This window comes from Chiloscyllium plagiosum, unplaced genomic scaffold (assembly GCF_037043375.1).
Source record: "Chiloscyllium plagiosum isolate Xiang-an unplaced genomic scaffold, Cpla_swu_hap1 HiC_scaffold_51, whole genome shotgun sequence".
Classification (NCBI taxonomy): domain Eukaryota; kingdom Metazoa; phylum Chordata; class Chondrichthyes; order Orectolobiformes; family Hemiscylliidae; genus Chiloscyllium; species Chiloscyllium plagiosum.
The window spans coordinates 3,977,836-4,004,134 of record NW_028270189.1 but is presented as its reverse complement, the minus strand read 5'-3'; the positions used below and the strand labels follow the sequence as shown (position 1 = coordinate 4,004,134).

Sequence of the window (26,299 nt, the reverse complement as noted above, 5' to 3'; positions counted from 1 at the left end):
TCCCCCTGGGTAGGGGGAGCCCAGAACTAGAGGTTTATTAAATCATGAGGGGGGTGTGGATAGGGTAAATAGACAAGGTCTTTTCCCCCTGGGGTGGGGGAGTCCAGAACCAGAGGTTTATAAAACCATGAGGGGGCATGGATAGGGTAAATAGACAAGGTCTTTTCCCCCTGGGGTGGGGGAGCCCAGAACTAGAGGTTTATAAAATCATGAGGGGGGGGGCATGGATAGGGTAAATAGACAAGGTCTTTTCCCCCTGGGGTGGGGGAGCCCAGAACTAGAGGTTTATAAAATCATGAGGGGGGCATGGATAGGGTAAATAGACAAGGTCTTTTCCCCCTGGGGTGGGGGAGCCCAGAACTAGAGGTTTATAAAATCATGAGGGGGGCATGGATAGGGTAAATAGACAAGGTCTTTTCCCCCTGGGGTGGGGGAGTCCAGAACTAGAGGGGCATAGGTTTAAGGTGAGACAGGAAAAGTTTTTCATGCAGAGGGTGGTACGGGTATGGAATGAGCTGCCTGAGGAGGTGGGTGGAGGCTGGTACAATGATAACATTTAAAAGGCATAAGGATGGGTAGATGAATGGGAAGGGTTTAGAGGGATATGGGCCAAGTGCTGGCAAAAGGGACTAAATTAGTTTAGAATACTTCCATTCAGAAAGTAAGGAGGCATGGGATACAGGGAGATTTGGCTATCTGGATACAGAATTGGCTGGCCCATAGAAGGCAGAAGGTGGTAGTCGATGGAAAGTATTCATCCTGGCGCTCGGTGACCAGTGGTTTTCCGCAGGGATCGGTTCTGGGAGCTCTGCTCTTTGTGATTTCTACAAATGACTGGGATGAGGAAACGGAAGGGTGGGTTAGTAAGTTTGCTGATGACACAAAGGTTGGTGGATAGAGTAGAGGGCTGTTGTAAGTTGCAACGGGACATTGACAGGATGCAGAACTGGGCTGAGAAGTGGCAGGCGGAGTTCAACCTGGAAAATTGTGAAGTGATTCATTTTGGAAGGTCGCATTTGAGTGCTGAATACAGGGTTAAAGGAGAATTCATGGCAGTGTGGAGGAACAGAGGGATCTTGGGGGGGTCCACATTCATAGATCTCTCAAAATTGCCCCCCAAGTTGACAGGGTTGTTAAGAAGGCGTATGGTGTGTTGGCTTTCATTAGCAGGGGGATTGAGTTTAAGAGCCACGAGGTTATGCTGCAGCTCTATAGAGCCCTGGTTAGGCCACACTTGGAACATGGTGTTCAGTTCTGGTCACCTCAATATAGGAAGGATGTTGAAGCTTTCGAGAGGGTGCAGAGGAGATGTACCAGGATACTGCCTGGCCTGGAGGGCAGGTCTTATGAAGCAAGGCTGAGGGAGCTAGGGCTCTTCTCATTGGAGTGAAGGAGGGTGAGAGGTGACTGAATAGAGGTGGAACGAGGCATAGATTGAGTGGATAGCCAGAGACTTTTTCCCAGGACGGAAATGGCTATCTCTAGGGGGCATCATTTTAAGGTGTTTGGAGGAGGGTCAGATGGAGGTTCTTTACACAGAGAATGGTGGGTGCGTGGAAGGCACTGACAGCATTGGGAGTAGAGTCAGAGACATTTAGGGACATTTAAGCGACTCTCGGAGAGGCACATGGATAATAGTACAATGTAGGGTATGTAAGTTAGTCTGATCTTAGAGTAGGGTAAAAGGTTGGCATAGCATCGAGGGCCGAAGGGCCTGCACTGTTCTATGTTCTATGGAAAGCGGTCGACATGGAGGAGTCGGAACGAGGGTCTATTTCTGTGCTGTATATCTCTATGACTCTGTGACTTGTGGGCTTAAATGTTACTCACTACAGGTCAACTCAAGCCTTGTTGGTGACTAGGTTTTACTGCACAAGGGGATAAACTACTCAATTATTTGAGTAAATATATTTAGAAGCGATTTGAAAAAGATTGTAAAAACCCTTCCTGACCAACTAAATGGATAATTTCGTCATTACCTTAACAGAGATGAACAATAATAGACCATTGGGCCGGAAATGATCGTCATTGATAATCCAACTCAGTCCCCTTTCTACCCCACACCCTTTTGTCCCTTCAGCCCCGAGTGCTACGTCTAACTCCTTGTTGTCCTGAACTGCCTTCGGTGCTGGAGAATTCCGCAGGCTTACCACGCTCTGGATGACGCAGTTTGTCATCACCTCAAACTGCGTGTCCTGTACTGTGACCCCTGGTTCTAGAATCCCCAGTCTTCCGGGACAATCTCCCTGTGTTTACCTGTGTCTAATCGTGTTAGAATTTTACAGTTTCTATAAGACACACCCTCGCTCTTCTCAGCTAGAATAGTCTTAATCCATCCTTGATAAGTCAATTCAGACGTCTCTTCAGAAGTCAGTCTTGCAATTCCAGGAATCTTTGTTGCACTTGAACGAGAGAGAGAGAGAGAGAGAGAGAGAGAGAGAGCCAGAACCTTCTACCTCAGGTAAGCAGACCAAAACGGCACATGATCCCACCAAGGGTGGATTAAGACTATTCTAGCTGAGAAGAGCGAGGGTGTGTCTTATAGAAACTGTACAATTATGTGTGTCAAGTTGGCTGCGGGGTTACAAAATGGCGACCAAACTGAAGTGACATTGAGAGTAAATGTAAAAGACTTTGGTGTACCCTTCGGTTGTAAAAGGCACTGAAGGAGTGCAAAACCGATGTCCTTTGTTTTTAAACTTCTCAAACGACTGCTCGCTCTCACCGTGTTGAGGCCTAGTACCTGTCACATCCTCTTGGACTGCCAGACTTGCTTTGCGAATGACCCTTTTGATCTCCCATTCCACAAAAGGACAGTTAGCATTGGGTGCAGCAGTTTGGTCGGGCAACGGAACCTCTGCCTTCGGAAGGGAAAACCGTGAGGTACTCGGAGTTCCCTGACCTGAAACTGAACGTCAAAAGTACGTCAAGGCACTGCACGTGTGTTAAACAGGAACAACAGCTCCAACTTAACTCTTTTAAGTTTATCTCATGATAACAGAGAGCTTATCAGCAACGTCACATTCAATGCAGTACTGTATAGTGTCGTTACTGGCTTAGGGACCTCAGTTATTGGCATTGCTAAGTATCAAACAGGGCGTCAACCCTACATAGTTGGTTTCGGGGGAGAGTACCCCCCGAGAGGTTGAGTCGGTTCGGATTGTTTCCATCAGGAAAAAAGGAGATTGAGGGGGAACCTGATTGAGGTTTACCAAATCATAGACAGGGCGGATAGAGACAAGCTTTTCTTGTGAAGGATTCAATAACGAGAGGTCACACTTTCAAGGTGAGAGGTGAAATGTTTAAAGGGGACACACGCGGCAAGTACCTCACACAGAGGGTGGTGGGCACCTGGAACGCGTTGCCAGCAGGGGGTGGTAGAGGCAGGCACGGTAGATCCATTTAAGATGTGCCTGAGGAGGTGGGGGAGCAGAGGGATGCAGATGCTTAGGAATTGGGTGATAGGTGGATTTGGATCAGCTCAGGCTTGGAGGGCCGAAGGGCCTGTTCCTGGGCTGTACACTGTCTTTGTTCTTTGTAAAGTGTTCAATTGAGCGTTGAAAGAGCAGCATTACTATGGGCAGTGTAGGGGACACTTTTCTCTGTATCTCAGCCCATGTTGCGCCTACCATGGGAGTGTTAGAGACAGTATAGGGGGAACTTTACTCTGTACCTAACCCCGTACTGTCTCTCTCCTGGGATAGTTTAGGAGGGTCAGTGTAGAGGAGCTTTGCTGGTTAATCTACTCCTCTGCTGCAGCTGCCCTTGGAGTAGTTTGTGGGGGACAGTGCGGAGATTCACTCTACATCTAATGACGTGCAATACCTCTCCTGGGAGTATTTCGTCAAGACAATGCACAGAGATATTTGCTTCTGCTGTTCCTGTCCTGAGAGTGTTTGACGAGGACAGTGTCGAGGGAATTTTACTGTGTATCTGATCCCACCCTGAGAATTTTTATAGATAAATCAATCTGTGGAAATCAGTTAAGGATTACTTAGAAAAAGATGCCCAGATTCTAGAAACCCAGCATGAGTTTAGAAAGGGATTGGGATGGTGGGCTTGGCGATGGCCTCATTTGGTATTATGACTAGTCTATTAAATTCAGAAACCCAGTTAACATCCTGGGGACCTGGGTTCAAATCCCGCCAAATGATAGATGGTGGAATTCGAATTCAATTTAAAAAGAAACCTGGAATTAAGATTCTGCTGATGACCATGAAACCATTATTGGATCGTCTGGTTTTGGGGGAAGGAAACTAGGCCAGGGCCTACACGTGACTCCAGACTCTAACAAGGTCGTTGACTCTGAACTGCGTTCTGAAATGGCCTAGCAAACCTCTCAATTCAAGTGCAGCTCGGGATGGACAATAAATTCTGGTGAGCCAACGATTCCCACGTGTGAATAGGAAAAAGAGGTCGCCCTTTGCCCGCAGTCTTACCAGCTGGGTCCTTCTCTTTTACCCACTGTAGGTGGGCACTTGTAGTCACCAGGCTGCGAGACATCGCCGGACAGTGTTGAACATAGATGGACAGAGATCGGCCGGCTTTCTGGAGGAAGGCACGGGGGACTCGCAACAGAAACGGGCAGCTGTGCATGAAGATGCCCATCTCTGACGTCGCTCTGCAAAAGGAAATCGTGCCATAGAGTCATAGAGGCGTCCAGCACGGAAACAGACCCTTCGGTCCAACCCGTCCATGCCGACCAGATGTCCCAACCCAATCTGGTCCCACCTGCCAGCACCAGGCCCATATCCCTCCAAACCCTTCCTATTCATATACCCATCCAAAAGCCTCTTAAACGTTGCAGTTGTACCAGCCTCCACCACTTCCTCTGGCAGCTCATTCCATACACGTACCACCCTCTGCGTGAAAAAGCTGCCCCTTAGGTCTCCTCTATATCTTTCCCCTCTCACCCTAAACCTATGCCCTCTAGTTCTGGACTCCCTGACCCCAGGGAAAAGACTTTGCCTATTTACCCTATCCATGCCCCTCATAATTTTGTAAACCTCTATAAGGTCACCCCTCAGCCTCCGACGCTCCAGGGAAAACAGCCCCAGCCTGTTCAGCCTCTCCCTGTAGCTCAAACCCTCCAACCCTGGCAACATCCCTGTAAATCTTTTCTGAACCCTTTCAAGTTTCACCACACCTTTCCAATAGGAAGGAGACCAGAATTGCACGCAATATTCCAACAGTGGCCTAACCGATGATATACTCGAAACCATTCCACCACTGGCAAAGACAGTATCCAAGGAGATCCCTGGCTGACTGAGTGCAGGATCCCGGAGAGAGAGGCTACATGCAGAATCCAGGGAGAAAGGCCAAAATCCCAAGGAGAGAGAGAGGCTGAGCACAGGAATTTCGTGACTAAAGAGGCCACTTGATAGCCAAAGGAAAGGGAATGGCCAAGGGTAGACCCCAGGGAGAGAGCAGTTGGGTGCAGGACCCCAGGGGGAGAGAAGCCAAACTCCCAGGATTAGAATACTTCAGACTAAATCAGACTAAGGATGAAGAAACCAAGAGACAGGATCCAAGATGGACAATCCCACGGACAATGCCATGGCGCTGTAGGAGTGTCCCAGGCATAGTTTCTTTTCCCAGGCACCAGTTTACCAGGATCAGATCGATGCTTCAGGATGTGGCACCCCAGTGACAAGGCCATGCTCGATGAGGCAGGTAAAAGGATTGTCTGCAGATGCTGGGAACCAGATTCTGGATCGGTGCTGCTGGAAAAGCACAGCAGTTCAGGCAGCACCCGAGGAGCAGTAAAATCGACGTTTCGAGCAAAAGCCCTTCACCAGCCTTTCATCACTAATCCAGAATCTAGGATGCAGGTTCACAGGGACAAGGTCATTGTCCTCTGTATGGAACATCCAGGGGGAAGACCATACTGCAGGAATGTGGGACGTCATGGTACCCAGGAATTGGGCCCCATTGCCGTACAATGCACGGTTAGATGAAGAGAGATATAAGGGAAGTCAAATACCAGTCATGTTACGTGCAATTAATCTCACTCCCCTCACCCAGACTCTGCAGTTTCTCATACCCCCGTATATTTAATTCCAATTTATGTAATCCTGATCATCCAACTCCCCTCAGCCTGTAACAAACTTCTTGGCAGTGTGGAGGAGCAGAGGGATCTGGACGTGCAAGTACATAGATCCCTCAAATTTGCCACTCAAGTGGACAGGGTTGTTAAGAAAGCATATGGTGTTTTGGCTTTCATTAACAGAGGGATTGAGTTTAAGAGCCTCGAGGTTTTGCTGCAGCTCTACAAGTCCCTGGTGAGACCACGCTTGGAATATTGTGTCCAGTTCTGGTCGCCCTACTATAGGAAAGATACAGAGGCTTTGAGAGAGGGTACAAAGAAGGTTTACCAGGATGCTGCCTGGACTGGCGGGCTTGCCTTATGACGAAAGGTTGAATAAGCTCGGAACTTTCTCTCTGGAGAGAAGGAGGAAGAGAGGAGACCTGATCGAGCTGTACAAGATAATGAGAGGAACATATAGAGTCAATAGCCAGAGACTTTTCCCCAGGGCAGGACTGACTGGTACGAGGAGTCATAGTTTGAAGGTATCAGGAGGAAGGTATAAAGGAGACGTCAGAGGTAGGTTCTTTACTCAGAGAGTTGTGAATGCATGGGATGTGTTGCCAGCGGTGGTGGTGGAAGCAGAGTCATTGGGGACATTTAAGCGACTGCTGGACATGCACATGGAGAGCAGTGAGTTGAGGGGTGCGTAGGCTAAGTTACTAAATTTTACGTTAGGATTAAACCTCGGCAAAGCATCTTGGGCCAAAGGGCCTGTTCTGTGCTGTACGTTTCTATGTTCCTTGTACTTAACCCGCCTCGACATCCCACATTATGGCCCCCCTTTTTCTTATTCCCTGGCTTACTAACTTTCTTTCCTCTTTTAGATTAGATTCCATACAGCGCGGGAACAGGCCCTTCGGCCCAACAAGTCCACACTGACCCACCGTCGAGAAACCCACCCCAGAACCATTCCCCTACATTTACCCCTGACTAATGCACCTAACACTACGGGCAATTTAGCATGGCCAGTTCACCTGACCAGCAACAGCTTTGTGACTGTGGGAGGAAACCCACGCAGACGCGGGGAGAACATGCAAACTCCACACAGACAGTTGCCTGAGGCGGGAATTGAACCTGGGTCCCTGGCGCCGTGAGGCAGCAGTGCTAACCACTGAGCCACCATGCCGCCCATCTCCACCTGGACTCTATCTCCATCTATCTGTCTCAAACCCTTCCCCCCCCCCCCCCCCCCCCCCCCCCCCCCCCCACCGCCCGCCCAATGTGAATTTCACTCCCGTTTCTCAGCTGAAGAAGGGTCACTAAGTGTTAACTTTGCTTTCTCTCTATCAATGCTGAGTTTCTCCAGGATTTTCTGTTTTTTGATCCCGATCTCCGGAATCCGTAGGTCTTTGTCCTAGTTAGTCTGTGTCCAGTCTTTGTAACTGCAGTTAATCTGAATTCAGCTAGCTGCTGTGGTTTCAGTTTGTTTCTGACTGAAAGAGTTAGCTGCATTACCATCGCTGTCAGTGAATGGCTATAAGACCATAAGATATAGAAGTGGAAGCAAGACCATTCGGCCTATCAACTCCACTCCGCCATTCAATCATGGCTGATGGGCTTTTCAACTCCACTTACCCGCACTCTCCCCGTATCCCTTAATTTCTTGCGAGATCAAGAATTTATTAATCTCTGCCACTGAGAGTCATAGAGATGTACAGCACGGAAACAGACCCTTCGGTCCAACCCGTCCATGCCGACCAGATGTCCCAACCCAATGTAGTCCCAACTGCCAGCACCCGGCCCATATCCCTCCAAACCCTTCCTATTCATATACCCATCCAAATGCCTCTTAAATGTTGCAATTGTACCAGCCTCCACCACTTCCTCTGGCAGCTCATTCCATACACGTTCCACCTTCTGTGTGAAAAAGTTGCCCCTTAGGTCTCTTATATCTTTCCTCTCTGTCACCCTAAACCTATGCCTCTAGTTCTGGACTCCCTGACCCCAGGGAAAAGACTTTGTCTATTTACACTATCCACGCCCCGCAACACCCCTGGCCTCCACTGCGCTCCATGGCCCACCACTCTCCGGCTGAAGAAATGTCTCCCTATTTCCGTTCTAAATTGACCCCCCTCTAATTTTAAGCCTGTGCCCACGGGTCCTAGTCTCCCCCCCGCCTGACGTAAAACAAATTCCCAGCGTCCACCCTTTCTAAGCCACGCGTTATCTTGTAAGTTCCTATTCAGTCTCCCTCTCATCCTTCTAAACTCTAATGAATACAATCCCAGGATCCTCAGCTGATCATTAGATTAGATTAGATTACAGTGCGGAAACAGGCCCTTCGGCCCAACAAGTCCACACCGACCCGCCGAAGCGAAACCCACCCATACCCCTACATTTACCCTTTACCTAACACTACGGGCAATTTAGTATGGCCAATTCACCTAACCTGCACATCTTTGGACTGTGGGAGGAAACCGGAGCACCCGGAGGAAACCCACGCAGACACGGGGAGAACGTGCAAACTCCACACAGTCAGTCGCCTGAGTCGGGAATTGAACCCGGGTCTCTGGCGCTGCGAGGCAGCAGTGCTAACCACTGTGCCACCGTGCCACTGTGCCATCATCATGGGTTAGGCCTACCATTCCAGGGAGCATCCGTGTGAATCTCAGCTGGACACGCTCCAGTGCCAGTATGTCCTTCCTGAGGTGCGGGGGCCCAAAACTGGACACAGTATTCGAAAAAGGCGACTAAATACAGCTTCATAAATTCTCAGAAGCTGCTTTTACATTCCAACCCTCTTGAGATAAATGACAACATTACATTTGCTTTCTTAATCACGGACTCAACCTGCAAGTTAACCTTTTAGAGAATCCTGAACTAGCACTCCCAGATCCCTTTGTACTTTATGAATTTTCTCACCGTTTAAAGAAATAGTCCAGGCCTGTATTCTTTTTTTTTAAAAGTGCAAGACCTCGCACTTGCTCATATATTGCCCCAGCAGCTCTGGCTGCCTTTTCTTGATTGGTGACCGTGTGTGGTTCAGATAAGCGGGAGGTATTCTGTCACACCCAGACCAATGGTATGATTACGCTCACTGCTTGGTGAAGCTTTAGGTTACGAACTAAGTCCATTTTGAATACTTCGACTGAGGAGAATTGCAAACAGCACCGGGCTCTCAGGAATAAACCCCGGTCGGTTGAGAGGTTTTAGATTCGATTCCCCGACAGTGTGGAAGCAGGCCCTTCGGCCCAGCGAGAGCACGCCGACCCTCCAGAGAGTAACCCACCCCAGACCCATTTCCCTCTGACTAATGCGCCTAACGCTACGGGGACAATTTAGCATGGCCAAACCACCCTGACCTGCACATCCCTGGGCACTACGGGACAATTTAGCACGGCCAATCCACCCTAACCTGCACATCCCTGGGCACTACGGGGACAATTTAGCACGGCCAATCCACCCTAACCTGCACATCCCTGGGCACTATGGGACAATTTAGCACGGCCAATCCACCCTAACCTGCACATCCCTGGGCACTACGGGGACAATTTAGCACGGCCAATCCACCCTAACCTGCACATCCCTGGGCACTACGGGGACAATTTAGCACGGCCAAACCACCCTGACCTGCACATCCCTGGGCACTACGGGGACAATTTAGCACGACCAATCCACGCTAACCTGCACATCCCTGGGCACTACGGGGACAATTTAGCATGGCCAAACCACCCTGACCTGCACATCCCTGGGCACTACGGGGACAATTTAGCACGGCCAATCCACCCTAACCTGCACATCCCTGGGCACTATGGGGACAATTTAGCACGGCCAATCCATCCTAACCTGCACATCCCTGGGCACTACGGGGACAATTTAGCACGGCCAAACCAGCCTGACCTGCACATCCCTGGACACGACGGGGACAATTTAGCACGGCAAATCCACCCTAACCTGCACATCCCTGGGCACTACGGGACAATTTAGCACGGCCAATCCACCCTAACCTGCACATCCCTGGGCACTACAGGGACAATTTAGCACGGCCAATCCACCCTAACCTGCACATCCCTGGGCACTACAGGACAATTTAGCACGGCCAATCCACCCTAACCTGCACATCTCTGGGCACTACGGGGACAATTTAGCACGGCCAATCCACCCTAACCTGCACATCTCTGGGCACTACGGGGACAATTTAGCACGGCCAATCCACCCTAACCTGCACATCCCTGGGCACTACGGGGACAATTTAGCACGGTCAATCCACCCTAACCTGCACATCCCTGGGCACTACGGGGACAATTTAGCACGGCCAATCCATCCTAACCTGCACATCCATGGGCACTATGGGAACAATTTAGCACGGCCAATCCACCCTAACCTGCAGAACTTTGGACTGTGGGAGGAAACCCAGGCAGATATGGGGAGAATGTGCAAACTCCACACAGGAAGTTGCCCCGAGGATGGAATGGAACCTGGGTCCCTGGCGCCGTGAGGCAGTGATGGCAACCGCTGACCCACCGTGCCACCCCCATCCTGGTCGGTGTGGACTTGTTGGGCCGAAGGGCCTGTTCCCACACTGTAGGGAATCTAATCGAATATTGTGGCTGTGGGCATCAATCCATTCTGGGTCCTAAGAAGGGCAAGGGTAAGACCATCAGGGTCAGGAGGAATGGGGTTTAGTATTTGTTCTTTCATTGAAGAAGGACGACGCTGGCAAAGGTGGCATTTATTGCCTCTCACCAATTGCCTTGAAGAAGTTATTAGTGAGCTGTCTTGCTGGAGTCCATAGGGCAATAGGGGTATCCACAGGTGCTGTCAGGAAGAGGGTTCCTGGACTTTGACTTGGGGACAGTGAAGGAACGGCAATATGGTTGGATCAATATGGATCAGTGCAGCTCCTTGGCGTCCTGTGCAGCACCCAGATCTTACAGCGTTGACTTCTGGTTCTAGAACTCACTGCCACACTTGGGCCTCAGAGGCCGGGACAGTCAGTCAGAAAATTCGAGGAAACTCTCATCAAGGTGATGTTTGGTTTGGAAGGAATTTACAACTGATGGAGCGCCCGGGAGCATTTTGCCTTTAACCTTTTTTTTGGTGGGAGAGGTTGCATATTCAGAAAGTGCTCGAAAAGGAGGTTACGTTAACTTCTGCAGTATACGTAGGGCGGCACAGAGGCTCAGTGGTTAGCACTGCTGCCTCACAGCGCCAGGAACCTAGGTTTGATTCCAGACTCAGGTAACTGTGTGGAGTTTGCACTTCTCCCTGTGTCTGCATGGATTTCCTCCGGGTGCACTGGTTTCCTCCCACAATCCAAAGGTACGCAGGCCAGGCTGATTGGACATGCTAAATTGCCCATAGTGTTAGGTGCATTGGTCAGGGGTAAATATAGGGTAAGGGAATGATTCTGGGTGGGTTACTCTGTGGAGGGTCGGTGTGGACTTGTAGGGAATCTAATCTAATATTGTGACCATGTTACTGCTGTTACTATGTGATGGTGACGAGCAGAAAGAATGTCTAACGTGGTGAACAGTGTGCCTGCTTTGTTCAGGATGGAGTCCAGTTTCCTGAGTGTTGTTGGAGCAGCACTCATCCAGTGCAAGAGGAGAGTGGTCCATCACATTTCTGACTTATTCCTTGTGTTACGACACGGCAGTGAACCCTTCTGTTAATTAAACCAAACATCCAGAAAAGTTCACCTCGCCTCGTAACATGTTAAATTACGAGTGACAGAAAACTCCCAAAAAAGCTATTCTTTAACTCTAAAAGTGAACATTAAACATCTACTCACAACTCTAAGCCCCCCTTTCACTTAACATCTTATTACCTGCCTCCAACTCTATAACAATATACTGTTCCAATAAAACACTTATTAAAATTACATCAACTTAATTTCAAAACCACACCGCAGCTGTCATCTTCGATGTCTGTCTTCTCCCAGCTGAAGATCTCCCTGGGTCATCTTCTTTGTTTTTGCTGTAAATATGTTTCATATGAAAAGGTACCTTTGATAGAGAGTGTTTCTCAATTTCTTGTATCTGTGTTGATGACAGTTGCTCTGTCTGAAATTTTCAAAATGCCTGCATTTTTACATCCCCAACATCAGATCGTCTCATTGGTTTCATTGTTGGCAAAACAATACATTCAAACGCGATTTGGTTTTAGTATCATGGGGCATAATGTAAACTGACTGGTTAAATTTGAATCGTTGTCAAAACAGCGACCAAAACTCAGGTATCCCATTTCACAGCCAATGTTACATATTTTCGATTTTCCAGTGCACTCTGTAGCTGCTATCTGGTCATATACACACAGGGGCTTGTAAACTCTCAGTTCAGAACAGCATTCACGCTCTCTTAAAGGTACAGCACACACCTTCAAATTCATAACACCTCCCCCTCTAAGAAAAAATGAACCATCATAATGAAAAGATAGCTTCATTTCTTTCTAATTTTTAATCCCATTACAATGAAATACATAGGTTATTAATCTAAGTTCCTATTAATTTCTGCACACATATGTATGTATAACATTGGAATCTGTCCAAGCTTATCTGCACTTTTTCCTTTAAATCCACGATAACGCATCTGCTATCACAGTTTTCCAACCCACGACAAATACGATTTGTAAATTAAAAGTATGTAACATAAGTGTCATATTTTTGTCTTTAAATCCTTCCAAGAACGTCAGAGGATTATGGTCAGTGTACGCAACTGTCTCTGACACATTGTTTGTCACATAAACATTCAAAAAACGTAAGGTCAGTGCCAGACTCAATAATTCTTTTTCGATGGTGGAGTATTTTCTCTGGTGGGTGCTGAGTTTCTTTGAAAAGTAGCCAATCGGCCTTTCAATCCCATCATCACCTTCGTGTAGCAGTGCAGCCCCAACTCCAATGTCGCCAACCTCGATTGCAACTTGGAAGGGTCTCACAAACTTTGGTGTAGCTAAAACTGGTGCAGTGGTTAATACTACTTTTAAATTATCAAGTGCTTCCACTGAAATTATATGCTCTTCTTTAGTGTGTGGAGTTTGCACATCAGATCGTCTCATTGGTTCATTGTTGGCAAAACAATACATTCAAACGCGATTTGGTTTTAGTATCATGGGGCATAATGTAAACTGACTGGTTAAATTTGAATCGTTGTCAAAACAGCGACCAAAACTCAGGTATCCCATTTCACAGCCAATGTTACATTGTTACGTGGGCTTCCTCTGGGTGCTCCGGTTTCCTCCCACAACCCAAAGAGGATGTGCAGGTTAGCTGAGTTGGCCGTGCTAAATTGCCCCTCGTGTTAGGTGAAGGGGTACATGTAGAGGAATGGGTCTGGGTGGGTTGCGCTTCGGCCGGTCGGTGTCGACTTGTTGGGCCGAAGGGCCTGTTTCCACACTGTAAGTAATCTGATCTCATCTAATCAAAATCTGTTCGCGGTGTCACCACACTGCTAAAGCTTGCGACAGACTTCCCGCAGAATCTGTTTAGTCCCAAAACTTGAAGCATCACTTTCTTTTGAGGTTGGGTGTGGACATTTCTCGATGGTCTCTGTCTTGATGTTCCTTGGGGTCAACCTTCCATGATCGATTTTATGTCCTAAGAATGTCACCTCTGTCTTCGCAAATTCTGTTATCGTTAAGTTTATTACCAGTTTTGCTACTTGTAATCGTTCAAAGTGCTCTACCAACTTAGCATGTGATCTGTCCATGATCTGCTAAATATTATTGCATCATCCAGATAGACTGCACAGTTTGTTAATTCAGCCACAACTCTATTCATGGGTTTTTGGAATGTGGCTGGTGGGTTCTTCATTCTAAAAGGCATCACTTTGAATTGTTATAGCCCATTTGGGGTTACAAATACAGAAACTTCTTTCATTTTCAGTCCAACTGATGGTGGTCCAGTGGTTAGCGCTGCTGCCTCACAGCGCCAGGGTCCCAGGTTTGATTCCAGCCTCGGGCGACTGTCTGTGTGGAGTTTGCACATTCTCCCCGTGTCTGCGTGGGTTTACTCCCATAGTGCAGGTCAGGTGAATTGGCCATGATAAATTGCCTGTAGTGTTCGGTGCATTAGTCAGAGGGAAATGGGACTGGGTGGGTTACTCTTTGGAGGGTTGGTGTGGACTGGTTGTGCTGAAGGGCCTGTTTCCGCGCTGTAGGGAATCTAATCTAACTCTGTGATGTAACTGGCTTGTCCGACTTTCTCTATATAGTCCTCCAATCTTGGCATGGGGTGTGAGTTGGATTTTGTTACGGCTTTGACCTTCCGATAGTCCACACAAAATCGTTCAGTCCTGTCAGGTTTTGGAACTAACACGATCGGCAAACTCCACTCACTCTGACTCTTTGTTGGTATCTTCGTTGAGCATCGCATCCACTTCCTTCTGGACCTGTGTGGCTTTGGGAGGATTGAGTCTGTAGGGGTGTTGTTTAATTGGAATAGCATTTCCTACTTCCACTGTATTAATCCTCCACATCTTATTCTTGCATATGTCCTCATACTGCTTCAACAACCTTTCAACTGAGTTCTTTGTTCCTGAGATTGCTCACTAACCTATCCCACACCTCAAGGACTTCCTCATTGTTTCACATATTTTGAGGTGCATCAAACTCCATGATATCTGGATATGATTCCTCACTCTGCAGGGCTCTACCTAACACCTATTTCTCCAGTTCCCTGCCTCTTATAGTAAGGTTTCAACATACGACATCCCTGACACCGTTTTTTCTAACTGGCTTCTTTACCAGGCAGTTTACCTGACTCAACTTCTTCTCAATTTGATCGGGACCACTAAACCTGGCTTTGAAGGGATCTCCTGCCACTGGTAACAATATTAATACATGATCCCCATGGGAAAACATCCAAACTTTCGAGTTTTTATCTCCCACCTGCTTCATTCTATGCTGTGCCCTCTTCAAATGCTGTTTAGCTACATCACGTACCCAGTTTAATCTCTCCCTCACTTCAGATACATAATCCAAGTGTGAGATCTCCGACATTGGTCCTGTCAATGTTTCTTTAATTAATTTCAAAGGGGCTCTCGCTTCATGGCCGAATGTTAACTCTAAGGGAGTAAACTGAGTTGATTAACTTGGGGCATCCCTAACGGTCAACAATCCGAATGAGATACCTTTATCCCAATCATTTGGGTAATCCAGCAGTGCGTTCTTAACATGGTCTTCAGGGTCTGATGCCAAAGCTCCCTGGGATTCAGAATGGTACACTTGCTTTAAAATGTTGTGTGCCTAAGCTATCCATGACTTCCTTACACAGCCCAGCATTAAAGCAGACCCTTGGTCTAACTGAATCTCACTGGGTAGATCATACCAAGTAAGGAAAGCTACTAATTCCTCTACCACCCTTTTTGCCTGAATACTCCATGCTGGAATTGCCTCCGGAAATCTGGTAGACACACCCATTGTGGTTAGCAGGTACTGGTTCCAACTTTTAGTTTTAGGGAGGGGACCTCATAGAGTCGTAGAGATGTACAGCATGGAAACAGACCCTTCGGCCCAACCTGTCCATGCCGACCCAGGTATCCCAACCCAATCTAGTCCCACCTGCCAGCACCCGGCCCATATCCCTCCAAACCCTTCCTATTCACATACCCTTCCAGATGCCTCTTAAATGTTGCAGTTGTACCAGCCTCTGCCATATCCTCTGGGAGCTCATTCCATACACGTACCACCCTCTGTGTGAAAACGTTGCCCCTTAGGTCTCTCTTATATCTTTCCCCTCTCACCCTAAATCTATGCCCCTCTAGTTCTGGGCTCCCCCACCCCAGGGAAAAGACTTTGTCTATTTACCCTATCCATGCCCCCTCATGATTTTATAAACCTCTAGTTCTGGGCTCCCCCACCCCAGGGGGAAAAGACCTTGTCTATTTACCCTATCCATGTCCCCCTCATGATTTTATAAACCTCTAGTTCTGGGCTCCCCCACCCCAGGGGGAAAAGACCTTGTCTATTTATCCTATCCATGCCCCCCTCATGATTTTATAAACCTCTATAAGGTCACCCCTCAGCCTCCAATGCTCCAGGGAAAACAGCCCCAGCCTGTTCAGCCTCTCCCTATATCTCAAACCCTCCAACTCTGGCAACATCCTTGTAAATCTTTTCTGAACCCTTTCAAGTTTCACAACATCTTTCCCGATAGGAAGGAGACCAGAATTGCACGCAATATTCCAACAGTGGGCCTAACCCATGTCCTGTACAGCCGCAACATGACCTCCCAACTCCTGTACTCAATACTATACAGTGGAAGGGTCTTCAAATGCAGGAATCGGCAACAAAGATGCTGATCTTATTACCACCTGTGGCTTACCTACCATTGGGCACGTGTGACATGTACGGCAAAATTTAACCACATCCATTTGGTCACAGAAATTTGAGGGTGCACACATGAGGATCAATGGTCGGCACAACACCGTGGGCTGAAGGGCCTGTTCTGTGCTGTACTGTTCTATGTTCTATGTACATCCTTGTGCAGTCCAGGCCAATAGAAGTGCTTTTGTACCTTAGCCTGAGTCTCCCTCACAGCTAGGTGATTCGCGTGCTACCCATGTCTATGTACTACCGGTAACACAATCTGGTGCACTTTTTTGTTAGATTACATTCCCTACAGTGTAGAAACAGGCCCCTCAGCCCGACAAGTCCACACCGACCCTCCAACCCACCCAGACCCATTTCCCTCTAGCGAATGCACCTAACACTACGGGCAATTTATCGTGGCCAATTCACCTGACCTGCACATCTTTGGACTGTGCAAACTCCACACAGACAGTCGCCCAATGCTAGAATCGAACCTAGGCCCCTGGCACTGTGAGGCAGCAGTGCTAACCACTGCGCCACTGTGATGCCAAGCTTCTGCTCAGCACTAACCTGCCATAATCTCCATTTTCGTTTTAGGATTCTATCTTAAAAGATAATAAACCTTAGGAATACCTTCTGATTACTTTACTGAGTATGTGTCAACATATATATCTTTTATTATCTCATCTTTCTGTTGTAAGTCCATTAGCCTTTCAGGGCTAAACACTCCTGCCCGTACCCTCTACCTGCACCATTACATCAAACAGGATGTCCGCTAACTGAACCTCAACTCCTTCATCTTTCTCTTTAGTTTTTGCTTCTTGCTGTGTCTTATGATAGTGGGATCTTGTTACTACACAGTCTGGATAAATTCCAGGGTATTTATCTTTTAAATTCTCAGTTCCCTCTAGTTCTGGCTTCTCCATAACAAGGGGGGGGGGGGTCCCCCCCCCACCTTGGATCCAGCCCAATCATTGCCACGAACAAACTGTATTCCTGGAATGGACACTCTGTCAATCACTCCCACTGTTACTTCCCCAGTCTTGAGTTGGCACTCCAACCTGATCTTACGTAGGGGAACGCTAAACTTCTGTCCACCTCTCCCGCAAATCACCACTCTCTCAGATAACATGTCAGAAACAGTGCAAATAAGATCATCTCTTACTATTAGAGACTGATTAGATCCTGTGTCTCTCAAAATTATAATTTTTTTTATCCCTTCTCCCCCTGCTCTTCCGAAGTAAACTTAGCCTACAGAGGTGAACTCTATACCCAGCCCTGGCCTAAGCTGAGCACTCTCCTGCAGGTCCTCGGATTTTCTTGGGGGTTTCCTTCACTACTTTCGCTAATGCCACTGGCTTAGCCTCTTTTACCACATCTTTTCCCACAATGCCTTTCTTCAACGACCAACACTGCGACTTTACAGGTCCCACTTGACCACAGTGGGACCACCTGAGGCCTTTCACCTCCTCTCCACCGTCTTGGCCTTCTTTTTTCACCTGAGGTAAACTACTCCCAGTGTGCCCTACTCTTTGTCTTGTAATGTAGGATTTCCCCTTCTCCCAATTTCCATCCCTCACAGGATGAAATTCTTACATAGATACATAGACATGTACAGCACAGAAACAGACCCTTCGGACCAACTCATCTGTGCCGACCAGTTATCCTAAACTAATCTCGTCCCATTTGCCAGCACTTGGCCCATATCCCTCTCAACCCTTCCTATTCATATACCCATCCAGAAGCCTTTTAAAAGCTGTAATTGTACCAGCCTCCACCACTTCCTCTGGCAGCTCGTTCCAAACCATGCACCATCCTCTGCATGAAAAAGTTGTCCCTTAGGTCTCTTTTATATCTTTCCCCTCTCATCCTAAGCTTGTGCCCTCTAATTCGTGACTCCCCCACCCCAGGGGGAAAAGACCTTGTCTATTTACCCTATCCATGCCCCCCTCATGATTTTATAAACCTCTAATTCTGGGCTCCCCCTCCCCAGGGGGAAAAGACCTTGTCTATTTACCCTATCCATGCCCCCCTCATGATTTTATAAACCTCTAGTTCTGGGCTCCCCCACCCCAGGGGGAAAAGACCTTGTCTATTTACCCTATCCATGCTCCTCATGATTTTATAAACCTTTATAAGGTCACCCCCTCAGCCTCCGACACTCCAGGGAAAACAGCCCCAGCCTGTTTAGCCTTTCCCTGTCGCTCAAATCCTCCAACCCTGGCAACATCCTTGTAAATCTTTTCACAACATCTTTCCGATAGGAAGGAGACCAGAATTGCACGCAATATTCTAACAGAGGCCTAACCAATGTCCTGTACAGCCTCAACATGACCTCCCAACTACTGTACTCAATTCTCTGACCAATAAAGGAAAGCATACCAAACACCTCCTTCACTATCCTATCTACCTGCGACTCCACTTTCAAGGAGCTATGAACCTGCACTCCAAGGTCTCTTTGTTCAGCAACACTCCCCAGGACCTTACCATTAAGTGTATAAGTCCTGCTAAGATTTGCTTTTCCAAAATGCAGCACCTCGCATTTGTTTAAATTAAACTCTGTCTGCGACTCCTCAGCCCATTGGTCCATCTGAACAGGATCCCATTTCTGGAAGCTACGTTTTGCCTTATACACCAACGCATTTTCATCTGCCATCTCTGACACTTCTCACTTCTGAAACTTTCTGTTCAAATACATGAATTCTTATCATCTCTGGAAGTGAGTGTTTAAACTCCTCCAGCAGAATAATCTCTCTTAGAGCCTCAAAGGTCTTATCTATTTTTAAGGCCTGCACCCATCTATCAACATTGGCTAAGTTTAATTCTTTTGAACTCAACGTAAGTCTGACCTGGTTCCTCCGTTTTCTTTCTGGACTGCTGTCTATATGCTTCGGGTACCAATCAATCAGCACTCAAAATAGCCTGTTTGACATCTGCATAATCTCCTGACCCCCCTCATCTGACAGCGCGTTGAATAACTCACTGGGTCTGCCTACCAGCTTAGACAGAACTAGCATTATCCGCAAGTTCCCTGACCACTCCATCTCCCTAGCCAACTTTTCAAATGAAATAAAGAAGGCTTCAACATCTTTCTCATCAAAATGTGGCAATGTTTTAACATATTATATACATCACTATCTCTTGTCCTCATCTCCATCCTGTTAACTTGATTTTCCTTACTAATTCGCAACTTCTGAAATTCAAATTCCCTCTCCCTTTCTCTTCCTTTCTTCTGTCTCTCTTTGCTCAGTTAAGAACCTTCTCTCCCTTTTATCCTCCCTCTCTCTCTCTTTCTCTCTTTCCCTGTTTCTCTCTGTTTCTCCCCCCTCTCTTCCTTTTTACCTCCCTCTCTCTCTTTCTCCCTATCTCTCTCTTTCTCTCTGTCTCTCCCCCTCCCTCTCCCTGTCTCTCCCTCTCTCTTTTTCTCTCTATCTCTCTCTCTCTTTTTCTCTCTTTCTCTCTCCCTCTCTCACCCTCTCTCTCCCTCTCTCTCCCTGTCTCTCCCTCTCTCTCTCTGTCTCTCCCCATTCTCTCCCTGTCTCTCCCTCTCTCTCTCTGTCTCTCCCTGTCTCTCCCTCTCTCTCTCTTTCTCTCTGTCTCTCCCCCTCACTCTCCCTGTCTCTCTCTGTCTCGTTCTCTCTCTCTCTTTCTCTCTTTCTTTCTCTCTCTCTCTCTCTCTTTCTCTCTGTGTCTCCCCCTCTCTCTCCCTGTCTCTCTCTCTCTCTCTCTCTTTCTCTCTGTGTCTCCCCCTCTCTTTCCCTGTCTCTCTCTCTCTCTTTCTCTCTGTCTCTCCCCCTCTCTCTCCCTGTCTCTCTCTCTCTCTTTCTCTCTGTGTCACCCCTCTCTCTCCCTGTCTCTCTCTCTGTCTCTCCCCCTCTCTCTCCCTGTCTTTTTCTCTCTCTTTCTCTCTGTCTCTCCCCCCTTTCTCCCTGTCTCTCTCTTTCTCTCTGTGTATCCCCCTCTCTCTCCCTGTCTCTCTCTCTCTCTTTCTCTCTGTGTCTCCCCCTCTCTCTCCCTCTCTCTCTCTCCACCTCTCTCTCTCCCTCCCTCTCTCTCCCTGTCTCTCTCTCTCTCCCTCTCTCTCTCTCCCTCTCTCTCTCTCTCTCCCTCCCTCCCTCTCTCTCTCCCTGTCTCTCTCTCTCTCTTTCTCTCTGTCTCTCCCCCTCTCTCTCCCTGTCTCTCTCTGTCTGTCTCTCTCTCTATCCTCTCATGGCTCTTCGTTCCATTTTTTATCTTCTAATTCCATTTGCAATTTCAGATGTTCTGCCTCTCCTTCACTTGGCTGTTTCTCTGATACACCCAAGTGCTTGACCAACTCCGTTACAATTTCAGCTTTCCTGTTGTCCCCAGTTAAGCTATTTGAAAACTCTAAAAAGTATGGCTTTCCTCTGTCTTTCTAAACTTCCTTGGCAAATTTGGGACGCATCTTCAAAATCCCAGAACCTCTCTCGCAATCTTAAGAGCCATTTCCCCCACTTTTAATTTAACCAACCACAAGTAACCAAAATTGAGCAAATTGTCTCACCTACCTTCTATTCAAAGATCTAGGGCACAGTGTGTAAATCTGCTGGGGTCTTTTGTCCACCAAATTTGTTCACATCTGTTCCAAGTCTCAGACTGGATCGGTCTAATCCTGTCCAAATCATGGACCCAAGCCCCCAAAACTGTTACGACACGTCAGTGAACCCTTCCGTTCATTAAACCTGGCATCCAGAAAAGTTCACCTCGCCTCGTAATCTATAAAAATATAAGTGACAGAGAACCCCCAAATTCCACTATTTAAAGAAAATAATAGCAATTTATTCTTTAACTCTAAAAGTGAACACGAAACAACTATTCACAACTCTAAGCCCCCCCCCCCTTTCACTTAACATCTTATTATCTGCCTCCAACTCTGTAGCAATATGCTGTTCCAATAAAACACTTATTAAAACTACAGCAACTTAATTTCAAAACCACACAGCGGCTGACGTCTTCAGTGTCTATCTTCTTCTGGCTGAACTCTCCCTGAGGCATCTGCTTTCTTTTTACTGCAAATATTTCATATGAAAAGGTACCTTTGATACAGAGTATTTCCTAATTTCTTGGTTAAAAAAATCACACAACACCAGGTTATAGTCCAACAGGTTTAATTGGAAGCACACTAGCTTTCGGAGCGACGCTCCTTCATCAGGTGGTTGTGATGAAGGAGCGATGCTCCGAAAGCTAGTGTGCTTCCAATTAAACCTGTTGGACTATAACCTGGTGTTGTGTGATTTTGAACTTTGTAGACCTCAGTCCAACACCGGCATTTCCAAATCATGTCTAATTTCTTGGATCTTTGTTGAGGCAGTTGCTCTGTCTACAATTTTCAAAATGCCTGCATTTTTATATCCCCAACATCAGATTGTCTCATTGGTTCAATGTTCATTGGTTCATAAATTCAAACGCGATTGGGTTTTAGTATCCTGGGGCATAATTTAAACGGAAGGGTTAAATTCAAACTGTTGTCAAAACAGCAACCAAAACTCAGGTATCCATTTCACAATCAAATGTTACATATTTGCAATTTTCCAGTGCACTCTGGGAATGCCATCTTGTCATATCAAGGTAAAAACAATGACTGCAGATGCTGGAAACCAGATTCTGGATCAATGGTGCTGGAAGAGCACAGCAATTCAGGCAGCATCCGAGGACAGGCAAAATCGACGTTTTGGGCAAAAGCCCTTCATCAGGAATAAAGGCAGAGAGCCTGAAGTGTGGAGAGATAAGCTTATGCAAAGAGCTCTGCCCTGAGATATTCTCAACCCTTAATGGGATGGACAGAAATCTCATCATGCACAGGAGTCCTGGGCCTCCATGTACGCGGTGTTCATAAGAGATTTCCTTGCTCACGACATGAGGTTTTAAGGTTTCCAACACTAACCCTACTGCACCTCCCCAACTCTGCCCCTGCCTCAACCTTAGGCTGGCTATTGCAGCCCACAATATGGGTCAGAGTTTGTGAAAGAGTTCCACGCAACTTGTAACCTCTGAACATGGGTACAAACACCGCCTGAATGTTCCCCTCAAAGTCCACGCACCACCCTGACGTGTAGGACTGCACCAATCGTCCCCTCGCCCGATCAAAGTCCTGGAACACCCTCCCCCGACGCGACGGAGATGAAATGGCTGCTCTCGAATGGTTGTGAGTTGTCGGAATTTTCTGCAATCGAACTTTGCAGATGCTACCCTCTTAAAGCTGAAATAGAGGAGTTGCATCTCAGAGAACCAAGGGGCGTGGGGAGGGGACAGAAGAATGGAGGTTAAGCCAAGGCACACGCAGGATTATCTCGAACAGGTTAGATTATGGTACGGTCTAACCCTGGTCCTATTTTCTGCGTCATTATGAAGTGTTCCTTTGGTACGTGAACTGCAGCAGTCCAGGAAGACAGGCTAATGTCACTTGCGCAAGGGTATTAAGGTTGTAAGAAATGTTAGCCTTGCCTTTCAGTGATACTCAAATCCTATTTTTTTTTAAAATATTTTGAAAAAGACTTGTATGGTCCTGATTAACAAATGTGTTGCTGGATAAGCGCAGCAGGTCAGGCAGCATCCAAGGAGCAGGAGAATCGACGTTTCGGGCATAAGCCCTTCTTCAGGATTCCTGGGAATGCCATCTAGTCATTACCACACAGGCAAGCTCTCAGTTCAGAACATCACGGACACTCTCTTAAAGGCACAGTACACGCCTTCAACTTCATAACACTTGCAAATGGTGGAAAACTGGGAGTGGATTGGAATGCGAAATAGCTCTGCCCTGAGATATTCTCAACCCTTGATGGGATGGACAGAAAGCTCATCATGCCCAGGATGTCCGTGTCGATTCGGCTGCTCCTTGGATGCTGCCTGACCTGCTGCACTTTTCCAGCAACACACTTTTCAGCTCTGACCTCCAGCAGCTGCAGTCCTCGCTTTCTCCCGATTTAAAACCGCCTCCTCCAAACGACCTGAGAACCTGCAAGAGTTTTCAAACCGGGTAAAAGCAATTCGCTGCGGATGCCGGAGTTCTGAAAACCAAAAAAGAGGAAATGCTGGAAAATCTCAGCAGGTGTGAGGAGAGAAAAGGGCTGACGTTTCGAGTCTAACTGAGCCTTTGTCAAAGCCCTCTTTTTTTTAAATTTGCAAAGGCAGCAGTAAAGGGGCGATAATGACAGTGCATAGAGAGGTTATAGGGAGATTAGGAGCTGTGAATGACCAAAGCTCCTTGGGCTCCTTGGGTGAATGGGCGGCACTGCTGCCTCACAGCGCCAGAGACCCGGGTTCAATTCCCGCCTCAGGCGACTGGCTGTGTGGAGTTTGCACGTTCTCCCCGTGTCTGCGTGGGTTTCCTCCGGGTGCTCCGGTTTCCTCCCACAGTCCAAAGATGTGCAGGGTCAGGTGAATTGGCCATGCTAAATTGCCCGTAGTGTTAGGTAAGGGGTAGATGTAGGAGTATGGGTGGGTTGCGCTTCGGCGGGTCGGTGTGGACTTGTTGGGCCGAAGGGCCTGTTTCCACACTGTAAGTAATCCAAGCTGAAGCCAGTGCTGTGTGACAATATATGTGAGGGATTGGGGGGGGGGGGGTATGGGTGAAGCAGAGGCAAAATGGAAAACAGGGGAGAAGGGTAGCAAAAGGGGAAGAGGAGGGGAAAAAGGTGATGAGAGAGTGGGGGGAGCGAGAGATAAGAGAGACAATCAAGAAGTAAGAGGTACAGAACAGTGGAAAAAAAGTATTAAGAAAAGATAAATAAAATAAATGAAATAAAATTACGGAGCAGAATGAAAACAGAGGGGTCGGGATGGGAAGTTGTTGAATTCAGTGTTGAGGCCGGCAGGCTGTAACGTGCCGAGTCGGACTTTCAATGGAACGTTGCAGCAGGCCAAGGACAGACATGTGGCCATGGACCTGGACCTGATTGCGCGCAGATCGAAGGGGCAGTTAGACTCGAAACGCCAGCTCTTTTCTCTCCTTACAGAACCTGCTGAGATTTTCCAGCATTTTTTTCCCTCTTTGGGGTTTTTAAACTGACTATGACAGACGGCCAGTCTTAAAGGAGTGAGAATGCAGCGAGGGGGAGCAACAGTAAATATGCAGGGTGGAGATTGGAAAATGTCGGTGAGTGTGTACTGGAAGGGTATGAGGGAGTGTAAAAACCAGAAGGTGGGTACTGCAGATGCTGGAGATTAGAGTCAAGATGGAAAAGCACAGCAAGGTCAGGCAGCATCCGAGGAAAATCAATTTACCGATTCCTGATGAAGAGCTTTCGCCCGAAATGTCGATTTTCCTGCTCCTCAGATGCAGCCTGACCCGCTGCGCTTTTCCAGCACCGCTCTAATCCTGAGTGCAACCCAGGACTCTGGTTGCGGTGCGAGTGTAGCAACGAGGCAGCAAGCACGGTGGCTCAGTGGTCAGCACTGCTGCCTCCCAGCGCCAAGGACCCGGGTTCAATTCCCGCCTCGGGGCGACTGTCTGTGTGGAGTTTGCACGTTCTCCCCGTGTCTGCGTGGGTTCCCTCCCGCAATGCGCAGGTCAGGGTGGATTGGCCGTGCTAAATTGCCCCGTAGTGTTAGGTGCGGTAAATATAAGGCCGGGGAGTGGGTTACTCTTCGGAGGGTTGGTGTGGACTTGTTGGGCCTGTTTCCATACTGTAGGGAATCTAATCTAAAGGGAAAGCTAGTATCAGTGTTCTCAAGATTGGATAAGTGCTGCATCATAGTGTAGACTCAAAACGAGTGAGGTTGGAACCTGCTATGTACTAGTCCTGGTGCAGACCAAGTGAGTCTTTCTGCTGACCGAAGTGAGGGGCTCCTGTACTTTCTCTGGCTTGCATTGACCTTAAAAGCCCTATTTACCTGGTACCTTCAGGGCATCCTGTTACCACAGTTTAAAGGCCTCATAAAGCCAGCACTCAGAAAACCCAACTGGTCCTGAGAGGTCAGCGGTCTCGCGGCTGACTGAATTCGGCAACCCCCCCCCCCCCCCCCCCCTCCCCCAATTCCCCCCCCCGGATTTCACCCGACAGTGAGCAAATCCATTTCCATCGACAAAGAGGAAGCCTTTGTGCGAGCCTGACTGTCTGGCTAGGATGAACTGGGAGGCACTTGCTGCACCTCTTGAATTGAAGCTCACAATTTCCGACTGACTTACGAAAAGTTGCACTCTTCAGAAAGAACACAAGGGCTGCTGGGTTCAATTAACGCTGCGACGGTCATTATACAGAGGTCTCACGCCACTAAATCTCTTACCTGTCAAAAGATCCACAAATTCAGCTTTGTTGCCTGTTGTCCTGCACTGAGAACGAACATTCAACGATCAGGAAAATTGGAACAAAACTTTGTTTCAGCTCCGGGAAGCTGCTGCGGTTGGGTGGAGTGGAGTTTCTCACTTGTCAGCTATTGGTTCCCCGTAGAGCGCTGGGGAGGCTCAGATAAGGAGCTGGGGACACGCTCAGAGTGTCTGATAGATGCACGCACGGACCTGCTTGAGGGAGGATAAGATTGGGAAGCAGGTATGGGCTGTGGGCTGGACAGTTCTGAAGTGGTACAGAGAATGCCATGTTTGAGAAATCTAAGAGGTTGGTAATTATTGTGCAATGTCACTGGCACAGGAGTAGAATTTGATCGTGTAACCATTTAATTAGAAAGTACATAGAACATAGAACATTACAGCACAGTCCAGGCCCTTCGGCCCACAATGTTGCGCCGACCTGTCATACTAATCTGAAGCCCATCCCAACTACACTATTCCATGTACGTCCATTTGCCTGTCCAATGGTGACTAAAATGCACTTAAACTTGGCGAATCTACTACCGTTGCAGGCAAAGCATTCCATACCCTTACTACTCTCTGAGGAAAAAAACTACCTCTGTCTTATACCTATCTCCCCTCACTTTAAAGTTGTGTCCCCTCGTGTTTGACGTCCCCGTACTTGGATAAAGGCTCTCCCTGTCCGCCCTATCTAA

General features: G+C 47.8%; 1 protein-coding gene across 3 annotated transcripts in view; it reads right to left on the bottom strand.

Annotated features, from left to right (window-relative positions):
* LOC122545653 (5-aminolevulinate synthase, erythroid-specific, mitochondrial-like) overlaps positions 1–25,691 on the bottom strand; it is an 81,039-nt gene extending 55,348 nt beyond the window's left edge. For 2 of the 3 annotated variants that reach the window (XM_043684637.2, XM_043684641.2), the window contains exons 1-3: positions 25,583–25,691; positions 4,440–4,621; positions 2,744–2,908 (exon numbers count right to left, since the gene is read on the bottom strand). In XM_043684637.2, coding sequence (XP_043540572.2) covers positions 2,744–2,908; positions 4,440–4,608 — 334 coding nt within the window. In that variant the 5' untranslated portion in view covers positions 4,609–4,621; positions 25,583–25,691. Of the gene's footprint in view, positions 1–2,743; positions 2,909–4,439; positions 4,622–20,865; positions 21,074–25,582 lie in introns of all 3 variants that reach the window. The other variant, XM_087985280.1, reaches the window with a different exon arrangement.
* Positions 25,692–26,299: the final 608 nt, after the last annotated feature.